At 43.5% G+C, this 20,179-nt stretch overlaps 1 protein-coding gene across 2 annotated transcripts; it reads left to right on the top strand.

The window, feature by feature from the left end:
- Nucleotides 1-249: 249 nt before the first annotated feature.
- Nucleotides 250-20,108, top strand: Jkamp (JNK1/MAPK8 associated membrane protein). 2 transcript variants are annotated; one of them, XM_052739632.1, is made up of 7 exons: nucleotides 250-671; nucleotides 3,428-3,501; nucleotides 4,058-4,212; nucleotides 6,879-7,085; nucleotides 10,826-11,007; nucleotides 17,115-17,191; nucleotides 19,852-20,108. In XM_052739632.1, the coding sequence occupies exons 1-7, from the start codon at nucleotides 668-670 to the stop codon at nucleotides 20,068-20,070; spliced, it is 918 nt and encodes a 305-aa protein (XP_052595592.1). In that variant the 5' UTR covers nucleotides 250-667; the 3' UTR covers nucleotides 20,071-20,108. The 2 variants fall into 2 exon arrangements, with proteins under 2 accessions (XP_052595592.1, XP_052595591.1); XM_052739631.1 differs by having other exon boundaries at nucleotides 3,410-3,501.
- Nucleotides 20,109-20,179: the final 71 nt, after the last annotated feature.

Here is a 20,179-nt window from a genome sequence, read left to right as displayed (position 1 = left end):
AGGGCCGGGGCGGGGCCTCGGAGACTCTCTCACCCCCCCCCCCCAGGGGCGGGGCCTCGGGGGGGGGACTTAATCGCACGGCGGGGGCGGGGCCTCGAAAACTAGCCCGCACGTGGGGGCGGAGCTCCAGAGACTGGACCACAGGGCCGGGGCGGGGCCTCGGAGGCTCTCTCACCCACCAGGGGCGGGGCCTCGGGGGGGGGGACTTAATCACACGGCGGGGGCGGGGCTACTAAGCCTTATCTAGGAAACGGGGGCGGGACCTCTGGGTCCAGTCTAGGAATCGCTCGAGGCCGTGCAGACTTGGCCGGCTTGGAGGCTGGGCCTCGGTTCCGGCCTTAGCTCGGACGAGGCCCGGTGAGTCTGGACCCGGAAAGGGTGGAGCCTCTGAGCTCAGACCCGGAAGCGACAGAGACGTTTCCAAGCCTAGACTAGGAAACCGGGTTGCTGGGATCCTAGGCCGGAGAGTCCGCAAAGTGCGTCTCAGCCCAGCGGAGAAGGCCGTGGCGGGGCGGGACCCGGAGCCTAATGTAGCAAGGGCGGGGTTCCACTGCGATCGCCAGGCTAGCGGGAGGCGGAGCGGCGGGGAGCGCTGTGGCCCGGATGTTCGGGCGCTGCGTTCGGACCGGCTGATCCCCGGGCTTCTGTGGAGAACCTAGCCTGGCCAATGGGTAAGTGGCCGCTTAGGCTGCGAGGGGGCTCTTGTCTTCGTGCCTGCTGCTTTTCCACCTCCTTGCCTGGGGCTCGCCTCCGGCTGACAGCTCTCGAGTGGCGGGCAGCCTCGTCCTTTGCTGCCCTGCACCTGGGTTCTGACTTCTCCCGGGGTTGGGATGGTCTGCTCCGGAATGGCTGGAGATGAGCGCGGGGCCGTGTGCAGAAGGAAGGCTGAGGTTTTGTTGTGCTCTTCCTATGTTCTTTCATTCATTCCTTTGTTCCTTTGTCCAGGGAAGCGTTCCTGATGGTTGACTTGAGAATTAGAAGTGCGGATGTTAGTGCAGGGAAGCAGAAGCAAGTTGCCACATAACTTGTTTTTTCAACCTCAGATGTAAATTTTTGTTTGTTTTTTATTTCTGTTTTTGTTTTTTTGAGACAGGGTTTCTCTGTGTAGCCTTGGATGCCCTGGAACTCACTCTGTAGACCAGGCTGGCCTTGAACTCACAGAGATACATCTGCCTCTGTTTCCCCAGTGCTGGGTTTAAAGGCGTGCGCCCCACACCGGGCATCAAATGTAAATACGTTAGAGCCATTCACCAGGGGCCAGACTTTTGCAGACAAAAACAAGTCCAGCATTTTAGCCGTAGTTCACCAAAGATTATGAAGGGTGATTGTACAGTTGTTAGGTAAATGAGCTTTGCTTTTGTTTGTAGTACTGATTTTCAGGCCTTGGTTTTGAGATCTTTTAGATGCAAAGCCCATCGAGAAGGGGCTTTCAGTACCTTAACTTTCTTCTCAGAAAACCTGAAACAATTCATTCCATGTATTTAGTTCATTAGACTTCAATTGCTGTAAAAAAAACATGTTAAGGGGCTGGCTGGAGAGATGGCTCAGCAGTTGAGAGCACTTACTGCTCTTCGTGAGCACTGGGGTTCGATTCCCAGCACCCACACAGTGAGTGTCTCAGGACCCTCTGTAACTCCAGTTTCCGAGGGTCTGATATCCTTTTCGACCTGTCTTTTGACCTCCACTGGCACCAGGCAGGTACATGATGCACAGACATAAATGCAGGCAAAACGCATACACATGCTATAATATTAAAGTCTTTTGATAGTCTAAAATAAAGAAGCATGGGTTTCCTGATGTAGAAACAAGGGAGAATGACTATATTTTGTTAATGTCTGTTATTTTTGTTTGTTTGTTTTTTGGTTTTGGAGACAGGGTTTCTCTGTGTAGTTTTGGTGCCTGTCTTGGATCTTGATCTGTAGACCAGGCTGGCCTCTAACTCACAGAGATCTGCCTGGCTCTGCCTCTCAAGTGCTGGGATTAAAGGTGTGTGCCACCACCGCCCGGCATAATGTCTGTTTCTAAAGGTACAGCAGGGCTTTTTGTTGTAGTTGTTTTGTTTTTAAAAAAAAGCATGGGTTAAAAAGAGATGTCAAGTACTTGATAAAAGTGAAAATATCAAACGTGAGACATTTTAGACTGCATTTAAATATCAACTGTGAGGCATTTTAGGCTGTGTTTTTCTGTTTGTCTGCCCTCGAAAACGTAAGGACAGACAAGTCCAGTCTACAGGAATTTGAAAGGAGAAAGGGCTGTAACCAGAGTCTCCACATTGTGAATGCTTGAAAAAGCAGAGGAGATTATTGTTCAGAGATAATAATAAAGTGTGTAAATTCGCATGTAGGCCGCCATTGTTTTGGACTTATTTCATGGCTATGGCAGATTCTTCGAGAAGACAGCCCCACTGTCAGGACCTCTGGGGACCTTCATGGCCCTTGAGCCGCACGCATACTCCATGTACGGTTATTGAGCAGTAAAGAGAATCAGGTGTCACTGGTTCAAAAGATGCCTTCGGTAATTTCTCCTGGATGAGGTCCAAGATGATTGGGAGGTCCTCAGGGTTTTGTTTTAACAGGAGCTGTTTTTAATTTTCCCCATACCTTTAAGAATTTCATTGTAAGATAGTGATTCTCAAGTAACTGGTCAGAAGCTCAGTGCCGGCACTGGTGAAGTTTGCCCCTGTCCTCAACAAACATGATACAAGCTAAGTAGTGCTTTTATATGGAGGTGAAGTGATTTGTTTTACAGACCGACCCTCTGTTCTGGAATCCTCTCCTTCAGCCTTTCTGCTAATGTATTCTGTTATGAACAAAGACTGTCCCTGTGTGTGCACCCAATGTCCCAGCTGGGCAAAATGAAGACTAGTGACCTTCTATCAGTCATGTATTTTAATTAATGTTTTAAATTGTGTGGTGTGTGTGGCACTGGGGTGCCTACCGGAGCACACACGTGGAGAATGACAACTTTCTGGAGACTTCCCCTTTACCATGAGCTCTAGAAATCAAACTCCTCGGGTAGTGCAGGCATTCTCTAGTGGCGTCTCTCAGGCTCTCTATCAGTGATTAAAAAAAAAAAAAGCTTATGACCTTATAATCAATGAAATTCCAAGTCTAGTCATAGGGACTGCTTCCTGGAGCCTCTGGGAGGCTTCAGGGTATGGTGCCTGGGCTAGAACCTGCTGTGCTGGGTGAAGACCAATATGAGCACTAAGGGTGAGCAATAAGATGCAAGTGTAATTTTCTGTAGTGCCCCAGTGGAAAAGAATTTAAAAGTAAATGCACAAGACTTGTCTGTTACATATTATTTAAGAGAGGTTGAGAGACTGCTGCCCATGACTTCAGCTGTTATCACGTTATTGTTATTTATAACCACCAAAGATGTTACTCTACTGGCGTTTGTTTTTAAAAAGCTGTCGATATTCAACCAGCATGCCTTGGACTCTACTGTGGGAAGACCCTGTTATTTAAAAATGGCTCAAGTGAAATCTATGGAGAATGTGGGGTAAGTCCTCTGTTAGTATTATTTTATTTTATGACCTACTTACTTTGGAAACATTTTTGCATGTACAATTTTTTAAATATATTCATGAATATGTGTAAGAATTTGGTATTAAAAGCCTTGTTTATATTTGCATGCTGATAATTACATTAAAATCTTTCTGGATAGTCACAGATATTAAAAAAATATTTTATAATGTCTAATTACTGTTTAATGATCTATCAGAGTGTTTTGTATAGTAAATTAACATGACAACTCGAGAACACTTCTTCAGTGATTTTTATATGATGCTGTTAACAAGGGTTTTCATTGAATATTAGCCGTTTTAGCAATTAAGTGGAAGGAGTCTTCATTGAGCATTTTGCAGACAGCACCAGGTGATGTGAATTTCTTAAAGCGTTTTCTTGTTTAGATTTCTTTCTATTCTGCTTACAGGTTTTCTTTTTTAATTTCTAAAAGCTGCATATAAATATTAAACTGTTTAAAATAAAATGGGGTCCCTTACAGGAAGATCCTAAAATACTGTTTGCATATAAAGCAGTGTTTTTACATGTTGTAGGTGTGCCCAAGAGGACAGAGGACAAACGCACAGAAATACTGTCAGCCTTGCACGGAGTCCCCCGAGCTCTATGACTGGTTCTACCTTGGATTTATGGCTATGCTTCCTCTTGTCCTACATTGGTTCTTCATTGAGTGGTACTCAGGGAAAAAGAGGTGAGCACATTCTTACTGCATCGGGATGGACTGGTGTTGGGATACTGCTCCCATATTGTGATGCTGAGTACACAATCTTTAATGACCTACGCCCTCAGCCCGACTGTCATTTAGAAGAATAATTACTCTTCCCTTGTTTCAGAGGGGAAAACCTGTTTTTCCTCTCTTTCTACTGTTTTTTCTTGAAACAGGAAAGCAATGGTAAGACACATCCTAGTAGGTGCTAATGACGCTCTGCTACAGGATATTGTTTCTCAACGATGATGCTTACTGAGTTTCTGCAAAAATTGGTTAGGATCACAAGCTGTTACTGTTTTAGAACAGATACTTTATAACTTAATTTAATGCTAGTGACCTAGTATAATTATGAGAGACGACTAGTGCACTGCCAGTGCGTTTATTGAGCAGTGTATTTTATGTTTGGAAGATCAAAGGAAGAGAGAAGATATAGAGAAGACAGACAGGTACATGATGACACTGTAAATCCATCTTAGAGAGGTAGTGAAATACTGTGTTGTCAACATCTGGGGTCACAAAGAATGGGGAGAGAAATTATGCCTAACAGGATCTAAAAGACTTAAAAAGAAATGCTAAAACAGTTCTGGTAGAAAAAAGATGGAGAGATGGTAATGTGATCTGAAGTGGTCAAGGTGTGGGTTGTAAACGAAAGAAACGTAATAATAAAGGCGGGTGGAGCCGGGCGGTGGTGGCGCACGCCTTTAATCCCAGCACTCGGGAGGCAGAGGCAGGCGGATCTCTGTGAGTTCGAGGCCAGCCTGGTCTCCAAAGCGAGTACCAGGAAAGGCGCAAAGCTACACAGAGAAACCCTGTCTCGAAAAACCAAAAAAAAAAAAAAAAAAAAAAAAAAAAAAAAAAAAAAAGGCGGGTGGAGGCCAGAACGCAGACGTTCTTAACAAGTCTGTGCCTGGTCCCCTACAGGGACTGGGGGCAGAGTCTTCTTAGCTGTCAGTTTGTGTTCCTCCACTCTCGTGAGTTTTGCCTGCTTTGGTCTTTTCACTTGCTCCAATCTCTTTTTGCTGCCTGGCATTGTGGAGGCAGATGGGAGTGTGGTGTGGTTGAGAAGTGAGAGCTGAGAGTGGACTGACAAAGAAGGACTGAGCCTGGATCCAGAGGCCTGGGAGTGGGAAGTCTCATGGGCAGTTCATAAAGCTGGGGCATAATTCCAGAGCTTATGCTAAAGAGCACACGGTTATCCACACAGATGGAGTGCGTTTTGAGGTAGAGGGTGAAGCAGTGTAGCCTGGCCGAGGGGGTATATGGGAGTTGTGGTAAGGGATATCTTTTTCTGAAATGCAGGAGATCTTGAAGTACAGTCTCACATCAGTTGTAGTGACACAGATCTGAGGAATGTGTCATTAAATGCTCCTGCACTGTGCTGGGGAGGGGGCTCACAGGACATACTTCCACAATGACAGCTGCAAGGTACATAGAGAATACAGTCCCGTGGGACCACCGTCATGGATGTGGTCCTTTATGGACTGAAATACTGTGCAGTGTATGACCGTGTTTTAGAAGTGGAGTTTGGGAATCCACTTTTATTTTCAAAGATCATGTGGTTGACTATAGATGGATTGAAATAGGATGAAAAGATTCCTGTCATTATGACTTATAGTATGAGCTTATTTAAACTTGTACATTCAGTACTTTTATGTCTGTGAAGTAGTCCAGTTCTGCTAATTTAGGAGCTCATTTGACCCTCATGAAATAACTGAATTCTGGAAAAAAACTAGACATGAAATGATCTCTAGGGATTCTTCTCTTTCAAAAAGTGGACAAGGGGCTAGAGAGACGGCTCAATGGTTAAGAGCACTTGTTGCTCTTGCAGAGGACCCAGGTTTGGTACCCAGTATCCACAGGGTGGCTCCCAACCATCTGTAGCTCCAGTTCCAGTATCTGACCCCTCATCCATAACTCCAGTTCCAGTGGATCCAACACCATCTTCTGACTACTCCAGGCACTCACTAATAAGTGCACATACGTGCATGCATATACATAGGATATTAATTATATTAGTCAACTAGTTAATTAACCAGTTAATAATTAGATATTAACTGGCTAATTAACTAGGTAAATAATAATTAGTCGATTGATTGATTAACTGGTTAATTGATGTTTTGAGACAGAATCTCACTCTGTAGTCCAGGCCAATGTGTAACTCACTATGTAGCCCAGGCTGGCTCCAGATTTACAGTACTCCTTTTGCCTAGACCTTCCAAGTGCTGAGATTGGAGCCACAAGCCATGACACCCTGTTAGACTAGAAATATACTACTCCATCTGTGGAAACCGGAAAGTGGTGCATCTCTGTCCTCATATGGCAGAAGGGACAAAGAAAGTTCTTCTGACCTCCTCAAAAAAAACATTCAGATCTCTTCCTTGAGGAATCCACATCCCTGGCCTCTCTCCCGAAGGCCCAGTCTCCCAACACTATCACACCAGAGAGTGTATTTCATTGTAAGAATTTTAGAGTGGACGGACCTGCAGACCATAGCAGCGGGGTTGTCTGAGGTGCTAGCATGCTTGGCTTGTCTGATCTCTAAGAGTAGCTTCCAGATTGAGGTGAAACACTGAGACTCGGTATATGAACCGTGCCCTGCTAGACTGAAGCACTGACATCGCTCTGGGGTTGTGCCCCTGTTTCTCCAGTTCCAGCGCTCTCTTCCAGCACATCACGGCACTGTTCGAGTGCAGCATGGCAGCCATCATCACCTTACTCGTGAGCGATCCAGTGGGCGTCCTGTACATCCGTTCCTGCCGAGTACTGATGCTCTCTGATTGGTACACGATGCTTTACAACCCGAGTCCAGATTACATCACCACAGTGCACTGCACTCACGAAGCAGTCTACCCGCTGTAAGTGTTTATGTAGACCCAAGACCTCTGAGAAGGAAACGCTTTAGATTCCATTTCAAAAGACTGATCGTTGTAAATTTCTCGGTGCAGGAAGAGGTAGTAGAAAGAATTTTCTTCTCTGAAGGCATACAGAGTATAACAGGAGGAAACATTATTTTTGTTTTTAAGACATAGTCTCACTATATGTACTAGGCTGTACTCAATCTCATTATCCTGCCTCAGCCTCCTGAGTACTGGGATTCCAGGTATGTACTGCCATGCTCAGAAAGTCAGAGAGAGAGTGTGTGAGAGTGTGTATGTGTGTGTATTGTGTTGGAGAATAAACCCAGCACCTCAGGCGTGCTAGGGCTCCACCACTAAACTGTATTGTCAGCTCAGTACATCTTAGCGATAGAAAGGAAAATATTTTTTGATGTAAAAAATATACATGCACTTACACACACATGCACACATAGATACTTAGGAATATGTTTTCTATGTTTAAAGAGGTTAAAAAAAAAACCTTTGGGGATATACAATAGAGATACAGTATTTGATATACAGGAAAAAAGTGTGGGTTCTGGAAACAAAAAGAGCCCGGGTTTGAATTCTGGGTCTGTCAGTTACACTAACATGAATATGTTAACAGTGTTACACAATTCCAGGTTGTTCATTGGCAAGTGGGAACGGTGCCACATGGGGTGCTGTGTGGATGAAATGACTCTGTCTATTAGATGCTGTGTGCCCTGCACACGCGGGTGCTCAGTAGCAGTTGCCGTTACTGTCTGATTATTTCGGTTAGTGTTTTGTCTTTTGTGGTTTGTGATGAATGTAATCTTCATCAGAATACTATAGTTTATGTGTGTGAATGCGTCTGCATGCCACAGCACGTGTGTGGAGGTCAGAGTACAGCTTGCAGGAATTAGTTCTCGCCCTCCATCACGTGGGCCCTGAGGATTGAACACAGACCATTGAACACAGGCTTGGTGGCAAACATCTTTACCTCCTGAGCCATCTTGCCAACCCACAATGTTGTTCTCAAAAAGGAAATTCATAAGATTTTGTGCACTGTACCATACTATTCCATTTTAGAATTTTTTTTAAGTTATTGGCAACTTGGTATGTTTTTCTTGGTAAAGATGGAATAGAAAAGCTATTCTGTTGGAGTACATTTGCTTATTAGAGCAAGTTCCCACTACATAATGTGCTCTATGAAATTAGTGTTGATCAAGTTGTTTTTCTAAAGACCTTTTTTATTCTTTATTTTATATGTACAGATGTTTGCCTGCGTGTATATATGTGTGTATATTGTGTGTACTGCATGTGTGCCTGTTGCCCATGGAGTCCACAAAGGAGCATCAGGTCCCTTGAAACTAGAGTTACAGGTGGTTGTGAACTGCTTAGTGGGTGTTGGGAATCAAAGCCAGGTCCTGTGCAAGAGCAGCCAGTGTGCTTACCTGCTGAGCCGTCGTCTCTCCAGCCCCAGGATCAATTTCTTTCTTTTCTTGTTTTGTTTTTTTTTTTTTTCCGAGACAGGGTTTCTCTGTGTAGCTTTGCATCTGTCCTGGAACTCACTCTGTAGACCAGGCTGGCCTCGAACTCACAAAGATTGGCCTGGCTCTGCCTCCCGAGTGCTGGGATTAAAGGCGTGTGCCACCACCACCAGGCCGATCAATTTCTTAATAGTAAATTGTCAAACAGATGGAGATGTGCATATAAAAAGTGATTCTCAAGTTCCAGATATAGAAATACGAAAATCTTTTTACTGCCAAGCTTTATGACCTTCAAATTACTTTTGTATGCACCTATATTTCATAAAAACGAATAATGACCTCTGTTGATTTATTATAGAACTGTAACTCTGCTCCAAGTATTGTTTTGTCATATTACTATACTAAGGACTTATAGAATTTGATCTTTTTATGTTTAGAAAACTTAAGAATGGAATTGAATATCATTTAAGATATGTACTCATTTAAAATTAAATCAGACTCATTTACTACTAGTTACATAAATGGTATTTATGGTAAAAATATCAAATTAGAAAGAAAATGGCAAATGGATGCCCTGGGCCCTCTTCCTGTGCCCATAACAGTTACGCCTATTTTTACTTCTGTTGTCCTTTAAAATCCTAATGGTGATAAATAATTAATGGGAATTGTAGAAGTTCGTTAATTCAGGATGGAAACAAACAAATAGCATTATAAATAGGGATGGAGTCCAAATATGGCTAGCTATATCAGGTAAAAAGTTACTTGAGTTATAGGTGATTATGTAAGAGACTGCAAGATTTGTTTTGTGCTGATAAAGTTAATGACACATTCCAGAATCTTCTCTAGGTGATTCAAGCTGTCATTGCTTTCTCTTGTCTTGTTAATTTGTTAGCACTTAAATCAGCTAAAGTATTAATACACATATATACATAATAATAATGAATCTCTAGGAAAGATCTACCTTATTGTGTATTTATATCTGTGAGAATGTACGCCATGTATGCAGGTTCCATCAGAGGCTAGAAGAGGGTTCCAGATCCCTTGGAGGTGAGGTTGTAAGCTGCCTGACATGGTTGCAGGAACTGAACTTGGGTCTTCTGTGAGAGCATTATATCATTTGAACTGCTAGCCATCTCTCTAGTCCCAGTAATTTTTAAAGTCAAATTCAAAGCAAATCTGTAGTTCAGACTACTTACCTAAATTATGAAGAGTACTTATGTCTTTTTTGTTTCTATTGAACTTTACGACTTTTGTTTAATTGACATATCCAGTCATACTGATTGAGATACATCATTCACATGTATCTGCTGTATGTTGCCTATTTACATGGCTGTGTAGTGTCCAGTATGAGTTTACCATAAAACTGCTTTTGTTGTTATTGAATATTTTATTTCTAAGTTTTCTTTATTATAACACATCCAATAAACAATCTCCAATAAACAAAAAATAAAGTATTTTTGTTTATTCTTGATTGTTTCTCAGATAAATTTCCGGGAGTAAAACTTCTGAGTCTACAACAAACATTTTGAGCTGGGAGATGGCTCAGTGGGTGTAAATGAGGACATGGGTTCAGATCCCTAGTGCTCATGTAGAGAGCTGGGTGAAGCAGCCTGAAATACCAGTTCGGGCAGGCTGAGACAGGAGGATGCCAGGGGCTCCCTAACCAATCAGCGTAGCCAGTTGCTGAGCTCTAGGCTCAGTAAGAGACCCTGTCTCAAAAAATAAGGTGGACAAAAGACACCCACCATGAACTTCTGGCCTCCACCGGCACGTGTGGGCACACATGCCTGCACACAAACATGCATAACACCTCCCCAAATAGGTACAAAGTTTTAAAATATATAAACATTGTTGGGATTGTTTTTTGAGCTGTATTTACTTTTATTTCATGGGTACGGGTGTTTCGTCTACATGTATGTGCACCACATGTGTGCAGTGCCTGCTAAAGCTGGAAGAAGGTGGCAGATCGCCTGGAGTCACAGAGCTTGTGAGCTGCCATGTGGATGCTGGGAACCAAACCCAGGTTCTCTGCAAAATCAGCAAATACTCTCAAATGCTGAGCCATCTCTCCAACGCCATCTTTAGGATTTTTGAGATACTTTCAAACAAACAAAACAGTGTATGTGTTTGCTTGCCCCCTCCCCACCAGTCTGAATATCTTAATGTGTAAACGTAATAGTGTTTCTAACCTTCTTTTAAGAGCTCTGATTTAAGACCGTCAAGGATGGAAGTGTGTTAAACAGTCTCGATGCATTCCTCATTTTGCAGATACACCATCGTGTTTGTTTATTATGCATTCTGCTTGGTGCTGATGATGCTTCTCCGGCCTCTGCTGGTGAAGAAGATCGCCTGCGGACTAGGGAAGTCTGAGCGGTTCAAGAGCATTTACGCCGCTCTTTACTTCTTCCCCATCCTGACCGTGCTGCAGGCCGTTGGTGGAGGCCTCTTGTGTGAGTTTGACGCCAGTGTTCTCCTCCCAACTAAAGTCTACAGCTTTTTCTTTAAAGGCATCCTTTAAGCTTTGAAGGCAGGCCATAGTGTAGATCTTTGCTGAAACATAGTGTTATTAAAAACAGAATGGAATAGAGCTTCTCAACAAAATGAGACGGAAGTTTGTAGCCAAACTGGAAGATTTAAAACTCTGAGCATAACAGTTTTAAAAGTAGCTTTGGATACAGTAGGTGAAAATTTGTGTTGGCAGTAAGTATTGTTTCCTGTCGTCTTCGATCTCTAAGGTCCTTTATAAAGGTCCTTTCTGTGTAGTTAAAACGGTGTGTGGTAGGATAACCATTCATTTAGCAACACTTTAGGTTGAACTGTGTCTCAGAAGAACGAGCGGTAAGTCATCATCAGAAGGCTCAAGCGTACCCCCAGGAGGTAAAGCAGAGACTCCAGATAGCGGAGGAAACATAGGAGGGGACTTTTGAATGCATTTCCAAAAACATTACGTGTTGCATAGTATTTTTTCTAAGAAGTCTTCCAAGAAGCTGAGGACAAGCCTTTTGGCCCAGGAACAGGCAGGGATGGGGATTATATAGCCTGGGCATGTAATTTGGTTCAAGGCGAAGGTGAAAGGAAATTGGAGGCTAGGTGGGACCTGTTCCTCCTCACGGTCTAGCTCACTTGCATAGTGTCTGAGAACATGCAGGCGCCCTCCAGCTCCTAGAGTTCTCTCTTAGTGTCTGCCACTTCAGTATTCCTGCTTGGCCAGACAGCTGTTCTTGCTCAAGGTTCTAGAATCTAGGGTGTTAGGACTTCATTAGGTTTTATTGCCGTGATAAAACACCATGACCAGGGCAACTTACAGAAAAAGAAAAGAGTTTATTTGGGTTTAAGGTTCCTGAGGGTTAAGAGTCCATCGAGGCAGGGAATTGTGGCAGCAAGTGGTAGATATGGCGGCAAGAACAGCAGAGAGCTCACATCTCAAACTGCAGGCCGGAAACAGAGTGAAGTAGACATGGCATGAGTCTTTCAACTCTCTAAGTCAGCCTCCTTGACACACTTCTTCCGACAAAGCCACACCTCCTCCGACAAGGCCACACCTCCTCTGACATGGCCACACCTCTTCCGACATGGCCACACCTCCTCCGACAAGGCCACACCTCTTCAACCTCTGAAGTAGGACCACCAACTGGACCAAGTATTCAAACATGAGCCAGTGGGAGACGTTCTCATTCAGACCACCACAGGGACCTTACAGAGATTTGGGTGGGAGAGTGACGTGATCAGATTTCCATTGTAGAAAGCTAAGTTGATAGCACAGTGGACTGTCAGAGGAGAAAAGCTGGGATCTTCCTGGAGATGACTGCAGTAAACCGAGTCTGACTGACTGACCCAAACAGAGCAGCGCCAGGATTCGGAGCCATTTCCAAGGAAGAATTGCTAAGACAAGTAGTAAATTAAATGCAGGGATTGGGAATGAACTGGAAATCTAATCAAGGAACTTTCTCTTTAAATAACTGATAGATGGGTAAACAGTCGAGAAAATTAATTTGAAGCGCTCATAGCATGTCCGGGAGGTTGCAGGTGGTAATTTACAGCAGTTGGTACAGTTTGGAGGGACTGTCTAGGATGGAGTTAAGCACTGTCACCCATTCACTTTTGAGTTGCTCCCTCACATAATAGGTGCCTTCCTAGTCAGAGATGATCTGGGCCCACCCTGCTCCATAGTGCTTCAATCCTTTCTCTTCAGGATGCTTGAGGAAGTACTCCATGCCGAGTGGAAGGGAGGGACGCTGCTTTTTGGGCAAATACTACCCAGCTCATTTCTTCTGTCATTAATACTTCCTATTACAACAAGGAACTTCTCCTTTAGGATCTTTCATGCTCCTGATCCTTGGACAAGATTCACTAGGAGAGCCTACTAGACCCTTCCAAGTTGGACAGCAGTAAAGAGCTAAAAATTGATCTTCTCAACCCTCAGGAACACATTCTGACTCTGGTGGACTCAGGCACTGGTGTGACCAAGGTTGAGTTTATCAATAATTTGGGAACCACTGCTAAGTCTGACTAAAATCCTCATGGAAGCTCTCAGGCTGTTGCAGATATGTCCATGAATGAGCAGTTTGGTGTTGGACTTTATTCAGCCTCTTTCGTGGCAAAGGAGTGTCTGTGGTCGCAAAGCACAGTGATGATGGAGCAGTGTGCCTGAGGGTTTTGTGCTGGCAGAGCTTCAGTGAATGTGCAGAGCAGGGTGAAGGGGTCGAGGAAGTAGTGAGAAAGCACTCTGAACTGTGAACCAACCATCCCGTCGCCCTCTGTTGGGAGGAGGAGGAAGAGAAGGACGTGAGTGATGACGAGGTAGAAGAGAACAAAAGGAAGGAAAGGAGAGTGACCCCTCAGACTGAAGATCAGGTGAGGAAAAGAAAAAGAAACGAGGGGCCTTCAGGGTGAATGCATTGGTCAGGAAACGCTGTGCAAGACCACGCCCATTTAGGACAGAGATTCTGAGGACACCTCTCAGGAGGAATATGACAGATTCTGTAAGAGCCTGTCCAGTGACTGGGAAGGCCTCTTGCCAGGCAAGCACTTCTCTGTAGTTAGGATGGAATTTTGGGCACTGCTCTTCCTCCCTTGGCAAGCTTTTGATGACTTTGAGACTAAGAAGTACAATAACATTGAATTCTGTGTTCGCCCAGTGCTCATCGTGGGCAGCTGTGATGAGTTGATGCCCACATATCTATGCCCACATCTGTGTCATTATTGACTGGGGATTGCCCCTGAATATCTTCCAAGATGCTCCAGTAGAGCAAAATCTTGAAAATTTCCACAAAAGCATTGTATGGAAGCACCTTGAGTTCCTCTCCGAGCTGCCAGAAAACAAAGAACCGGAAGTGATTCTGTGGGGCATCCTAAGAATCGAAAGCTTGGAGTCCCTGAAGAGCCCTCTAAGCAGCCACGCCTCTCTGAGCTGCTGAGCTGTCTGCCACCCCTCCAGTCCGGAGATGACTTCTCTGTCAGCACAGGTCTTGCAGGAAGGAACCTGAAGTCTGTATACTCTAGTGAGAGCAAAGAGGAGGTAACCAACCCTGCTCTTGAGAACGAAAATGGATGTTTAAGTGATGCCTCGTTGGTGAGCACTGGAGGCAGCAGCTTGAGGAGTTTGATGGGAGGAAGCTGCTCTCCATGACCAAGGAGTATCAGCAGCTACCAGAGGAGAAGGAGGATGAGAGGAGGGCGGAGTTTGAGAACTTCTGCACACTCATGGAAGATGTCTTGGGTAAAAAGGTTGAGGAAGTGATCATCCCTGTAGGCTTGTGTCTTCATCCTGCTGTGTTAACTAACAGCCACCTTCAAGCCAATGTCCAACAGATCACGAAGGCCCAGGCCTGTGCGACAGCCCTGTAGTGGGCTGTTTGACAACCAAAGGGCATCTGGAGATCAACCCCAGCCACCCCATTGTGTAGGCCTGTAGAAGGCTGAGGCTCACAGGGATGTCAGGGACCTGGGACACTGCTGTTAGAAGTCTCTCGGCTCTCTTCTGGCTTCTTGCTTGAGAATCGCCAGACACTCCAGCCAAACCCATCCATGTTCATGTGATGCCTGGCCACTCATGAAGATAAGGTACCAGCGGAGGAGCCCAGTATTGCTGTTCCTGATGGTACCCCCTGCTTGAGTATGATGATGCATCATTTCACATGGAAACAGATTGGGGTTCTCTGGGAAGCCTGGGCCCTCTGTATAGTTTCCTTACTGCTCCTGCAGAAGCCTTGGGTGGCCCTGGCTCACCCGGCTCCCTCTGTTAATGTCTAGTGTTCTTTTTCTTCTATCCTTGTGTGTCTAAGGCAGGAAAATCAATTACCTCCCTCACCTGAGAGCAGGGTTGGGTGTTGTATATTGTTTTTGTATTGTCTTGTCCTGGAATTAAAATAGACAAATTAAAAAATAAAATTACAGGCCGAGCAGCGGTGGTGGCGCACACCTTTAATCCCAGCACTTGGGAGGCAGAGCCAGGAGGATCTCTGTGAGTTCCAAGCTAGCCTGGTCTACAGAGCAAGATCCAGGACAGGCACCAAAACTACACAGAGAAACCCTGTCTTGAGAAAAAACCAAAAAAAATAAATAATTAAAAAAAAAAATCCAAGTAGTTGTCTTAATTCCTTTGGCCTAACTTTTGCTGCCTCTGTGTTGAAGCTTTTAGAAGCTGGAAGAAGCAGAAAGCTGTGGGAATAAGGAAATGGTTTGGAATGTTAACTCAGGGAGATAGCCAGATAGTGTTCTTCCTAAATGACATCTATTGTAAAGTATTTTTACAATAGTATGTAAAAATGTTACAATAATATGTAAAGTCTGACAGAAATAGTTGGAGGAGCATTAGACTGAAATTTTGCTAACATACCTCCACTCATATTTGGAGGATCAAACGGTCCTTATTCATTTTGTGGTCTGCTGCATTAGTCACAGAGGGCACATACCAAATTCATGATTTTGAAAAAAAATAAGGTTTTTTGTTGTTGTTATTTTTTTTTTTTTGTAGGTGATATAGCAAGTGTGAGCACAGTACACGGGGCAACTTCTGGTAGCTTAACATCCCAGTGGGTGATGGCCTAGGGAGGGAAGGGCTGGAAATGCCTGGGGGGGTGGTCAGCAACACACTTCTGGCTTAGAATACTCTGTAGCCAATAGTTCAAGTGTGATCCACATCTGACCCACCAGGGACAGCATGTTGTTTCCCAGGCCCTAGCCCAGACCCAGGTGCACAAGATAGGTTGCTTTACATCCTACGTTTAAGGACAGCTCTCAATCCTGTGTCTCACCCAGTAGTGCCTGTCTGTCCCCTGGAAGTTGGGGCTTTCTTACCAGGTCATAACCACATACAGTTAGCAATGTTATTTAGGTGTACTTTAAGTGAGTGAGTTTTTTTGTTATTTTGTTTTTGTAGTGGCTGATTGAGCATGTAATCACTAACATAAAAAGTTATAGATATTATTAACTCACTCAATTCTAAGCTAAGTTGAACCGGCCTATTGATAATTGAGGCTCTGGCCACTGCATCCAAAATTAATGTTTCAGCTTGTTCCAGATGTGCTTTGTAGAATAATTGCAAGTTTTGTAAATTAAAGTTATTTTAAAGTAATCGTTTAGAAATAATTCAGGGTATTTTCTTCTCAATTTGCCTATTTTGTATGCTATAAATTTAGACATAGTAGGAAAGGGGAAATGGTAATGTTTGTAGGGAAAATGTTTGCTTGAGATGTTATTGCTATATTGTGTTTGAAATAGGAACTTACAGAATTTTGCTAGGAACAATACCAAAAGAGTATTAACTAAAAAGTTTGATGACAAATAAACTTTTCTAAAGACAGTGAAAGCCGAGTTACTCTTATGAATAGTCTTCTCAACCAAGGTTCCCTTCTTGGACCATGAAGCTGAAAACTGAGTATTCTCTCACTTGTCCTGTTTGGTACACAGCTACCATACAACGTACAGTGCTACATAGAAGCATTCTAGATACAGGGGTGAGAAGTTGATTCTTTTCAATTAATCCTTTGGCTGGATCATATCTCTTACCTTCTTCCAGGTGTGAGATAGATTTACATTTTTTTAAGAGATTGAGGGCCGGGTGGTGGTGGTGCACACCTTTAATCCCAGTACTCAGGAGGTAGAGCCAGGTGGATCTCTGTGAGTTTGAGGCCAGCCTGGTCTACAGAGCGAGATCCAGGACAGGCACCAAAGCTACACAGAGAAACCCTGTCTCGAAAAACCAAAAAAAGAAAAAAAAAAAAAAAAAGAGAGAGAGAGAGAGAGAGAGAGAGATTGAAAAAAAAAATCAAAAGACAAATTTGTTATCGTGTGAAAATTATATGAAACTCCTATTTTATTATTTATGAAATTTTGTTGGGACAGAGGCATAGTTAGTTGCTCATTTACATGCATCCTGTGCTGTTTGCATATACCACATCTGTTGAGTTGAGGCGTTGAGATGGAGACTGTGTGGCCTAGAAGGCCAAAAATAGTCGAGTCTCCGAAGTGGCTGAGAAAGAATTCAGAAGAGCTGTGTCATATGTGATGGTTTAGTTTGTTGGTTTCTAATGCATTGTCTGTGTTTGTTTTCCAGATTATGCCTTCCCATACATTATATTAGTGTTATCTTTGGTTACTCTGGCTGTGTACATGTCCGCTTCGGAAATAGAGGTAGGAATTGGTTTTCCTTTGTTACAGTTCTGCTTTGTCTTTTAGATAAAAACTGACAATTGAATGGAATAGTACATATGATATGGTAAGGTATGCTAATTGTTTCAGTGGTCCTTGGCTAACTGATGTCACTTGTACCTTCTTAGATAATTTTATGAGCGGTTGCATGGGCTGCATTGTATCTTGGGAAGTTAGGGAAGTAGTCAGTGCTCTTTCTTACCCAATGAGATGAAGAAAAACCGTCCAGCATAGTTTACCCATATAGCAGACATGCAGTTATTCACACATTGACACTATTCTGAAATACACACAGAAATGCTCTACTCCACACAGAACTGATTTTAAATTAATTTTACTAGAGATGTCTGTAATTACCAGCTGTATCTCCCTCTCAGTTTCATGTTTGGTTTGGATGTTTGCACCCTACAGTATTTTGTTGATTACATTGATACTGGTACTTTAGTACTGATTGGCTCCTTGGGATAAGCCTTTTGTACTTTTAATTTCTTAGCATTTCAGTGGAAAACCACTGTAATGAGTGTCTTAGTTAGGGTTACTATTATTATGATGAAACACCGTGATTAAGCAGCTTGGGGAGGAAAAGGCTTATTTGGCTTATGCTTCCGTATCACTGTTCATCATTGAAAGAAGTCAGAACAGGAACTCAAACACGGCAAGAAACCCGGAGGTAGGAGCTGATGCAGAAACCACGGAGGGGTGCTCTTACTGCCTTGCTCGCCATGGCTTGTTCAGTCTGCTTTCTTATAGAATTGAGGACCACCAGCCCAGGAATGGCATCACCCACAATGGGCTGGGTTCACCCCCATCAGTACTAATTAAGAAAATGCCCTACAGCCTGATCTTATGGAGGCATTTTCTCAGTTGAGGTTTCCTCTTTTCAGATGACTCTAGCTTGTGTCAAGTTGACGTAAAACTAGCCAGAACAAACAAGGAACCTTATTTTTGAAATATTTTTAAAAGTTTTGCATTGTATATGTTTTAATTTTGTTATAGTATATTCAAATTATTTCATTACAACATTTTATTTATTTACTTGTGTGCATGTGTGTGTGTCCAAAGCCTCAGTGTCTGTGTGGAGGGTGGTTCAGTTCTCTTCCTCTATCCTGTGGGTCCTGCCTTTACCCACTGAACCATCTTGTTGGCCCCATTATGTTTTGAATTCAGAGTATTTTTGGCCAAAAATATGTATTTTGATTCACTGATAGGTAGGTCATTGTTGTAAAGTAGACCTACACATTTTTAAATAACTTTATTTTTAAGGAACTAAGGTATTATCAGTTTACAGTATGAGCAGTAAATGAGAAAAAGCCATATATTTGACATTCTAACTAGGACAGGTGTATTCATAAAACTTTTAATCAAAGTGGGCAGTTCTGTACATCTGTAATTTTCTTTCTAATTACGTGGCTTTCAGATTCTATATCTTAAGACAGCACGTTTACATGATTGCCATGAAGTACCTTCACAGCTCTGATTACAAAGCTCTATCAGAAGCAGAACTCCCAAGAATTGAAAAGCCCAATTCATAGACCCTTCCGTGCTGTGCTGTGGCTCTGCTGCTCACGGCAGTTAACGTGTGTGCTTTCTCAAACTTCTTTTGTTCAAAAGGACACCAGAGAAAACAAGTTAACTCTTGAGAGGTGGTTGTTGATGCCTCTTTCTCTGATACATTGGTGGCAGTGTGAGATGGGGCCATACCTGGAACTCCTCACAGTGCTTAGGTAGGGTTGATAATGGAGGAACTGAATGGAGTGATTGATGGTGATTATTCAGCCCACCCAGTTCGTAGACTAGCCTCATTGCTCCTTTGTAATCTTTAATCAGCATTGCCATTAGATTAATCAGAGAAGACAAGAAATTAGTTTTGACTTTTCATCAACCAGGAAAAGATCAGTGTGTGTGTTGGAATATTTGAATAAAATAGGCATATTTACAAATGAGCAATGCTCTTTTAGATCAGCTGGTAACTCTTTTGGTTCTCTGTCTCCATGTGTCTCCTCTATAAGATGTTGGCATCCTTCAGGTAGCTCTGTTCTCAGCAGTTGAGTACAGGGCTCTGACTCCAGAAGGCACTCCAGGTCTAGATGAGCCCACGAGTCACTTAACTGAAAGAAACAGTTGAAGAGTGACTCACTGAAAATTCCCTGTCCCCCATCTACATGTCCCTTTTATATTGATTTGATCCTTTGGGCCTCTCCGTGTTTTCACACGGCACTGACAATGAGAAGAACATCAGGTAGATAGTGAGTGTTTGTGTTGTCTTGAGTGTATTCAGACGGCAGATACTGGAAGCAGTAGAGTAGTGAAGGTGAGGTTTCTGGAGCTGCAGTGGACCTGGAGGTGAGAACATACCCTGTGGACTTCCTCTTCTAGCTCATGTTTTTCTGAAGAAGCTCATGTTCCCCGAGGGAATGCTGATGTGAATGAGGACCAAGAGATGGGCTGTAGGCTCAGTGTGGCTGTTGAGGGCCTTTGTGACCATCTGGACAGGGGGGTGGCTAGACTGGGTGATTGGGGCAGTTCTTGAGTCCTTTTTAGTGCAAACATTCAGAGTCCTGGGCGGTGACTGTGTGTGAAGACCAGTGGTTAGCTGAGTTTTGTTAATCTGTGTTTCTCTTCTTTCTCATACACAATCACAGAACTGCTATGATCTCCTGGTCAGGAAGAAAAGACTCATTGTTCTCTTCAGTCACTGGCTGCTGCACGCCTATGGAATAGTCTCCATCTCCAGAGCGGACAGGCTTGAACATGACCTGCCGCTTTTGGCTTTGGTGCCGACCCCAGCTCTGTTTTACCTGTTCACTGCAAAGTTTACTGAACCATCGCGGATACTCTCAGAAGGGGCCAATGGACACTGATGATAAAATGCCAAAAAAAAAAAAAAAGCAACCCCAAATCAACCAACCAACAACCAAACAAAACAAACAGAAAAACCCTAAAAAGTATTCTTAATAAATTAAAGAAGAA

The sequence above is a fragment of the Peromyscus californicus genome, unplaced genomic scaffold, assembly GCF_007827085.1.
Source record: "Peromyscus californicus insignis strain IS unplaced genomic scaffold, ASM782708v3 Scaffold_15__1_contigs__length_86483966, whole genome shotgun sequence".
Taxonomy (NCBI): domain Eukaryota; kingdom Metazoa; phylum Chordata; class Mammalia; order Rodentia; family Cricetidae; genus Peromyscus; species Peromyscus californicus.
This window is presented reverse-complemented; position numbering and strand designations above follow the sequence as displayed.

Bases quoted from the DNA above. Each gene is read 5' to 3' on its own strand.
- Jkamp (XM_052739631.1), top strand. The intron at 3,502-4,057 runs GTAAGTCCTCTG...TACATGTTGTAG, and splicing joins AAATCTATGGAGAATGTGGG to GTGTGCCCAAGAGGACAGAG. The intron at 4,213-6,878 runs GTGAGCACATTC...CTGTTTCTCCAG, and splicing joins TGGTACTCAGGGAAAAAGAG to TTCCAGCGCTCTCTTCCAGC.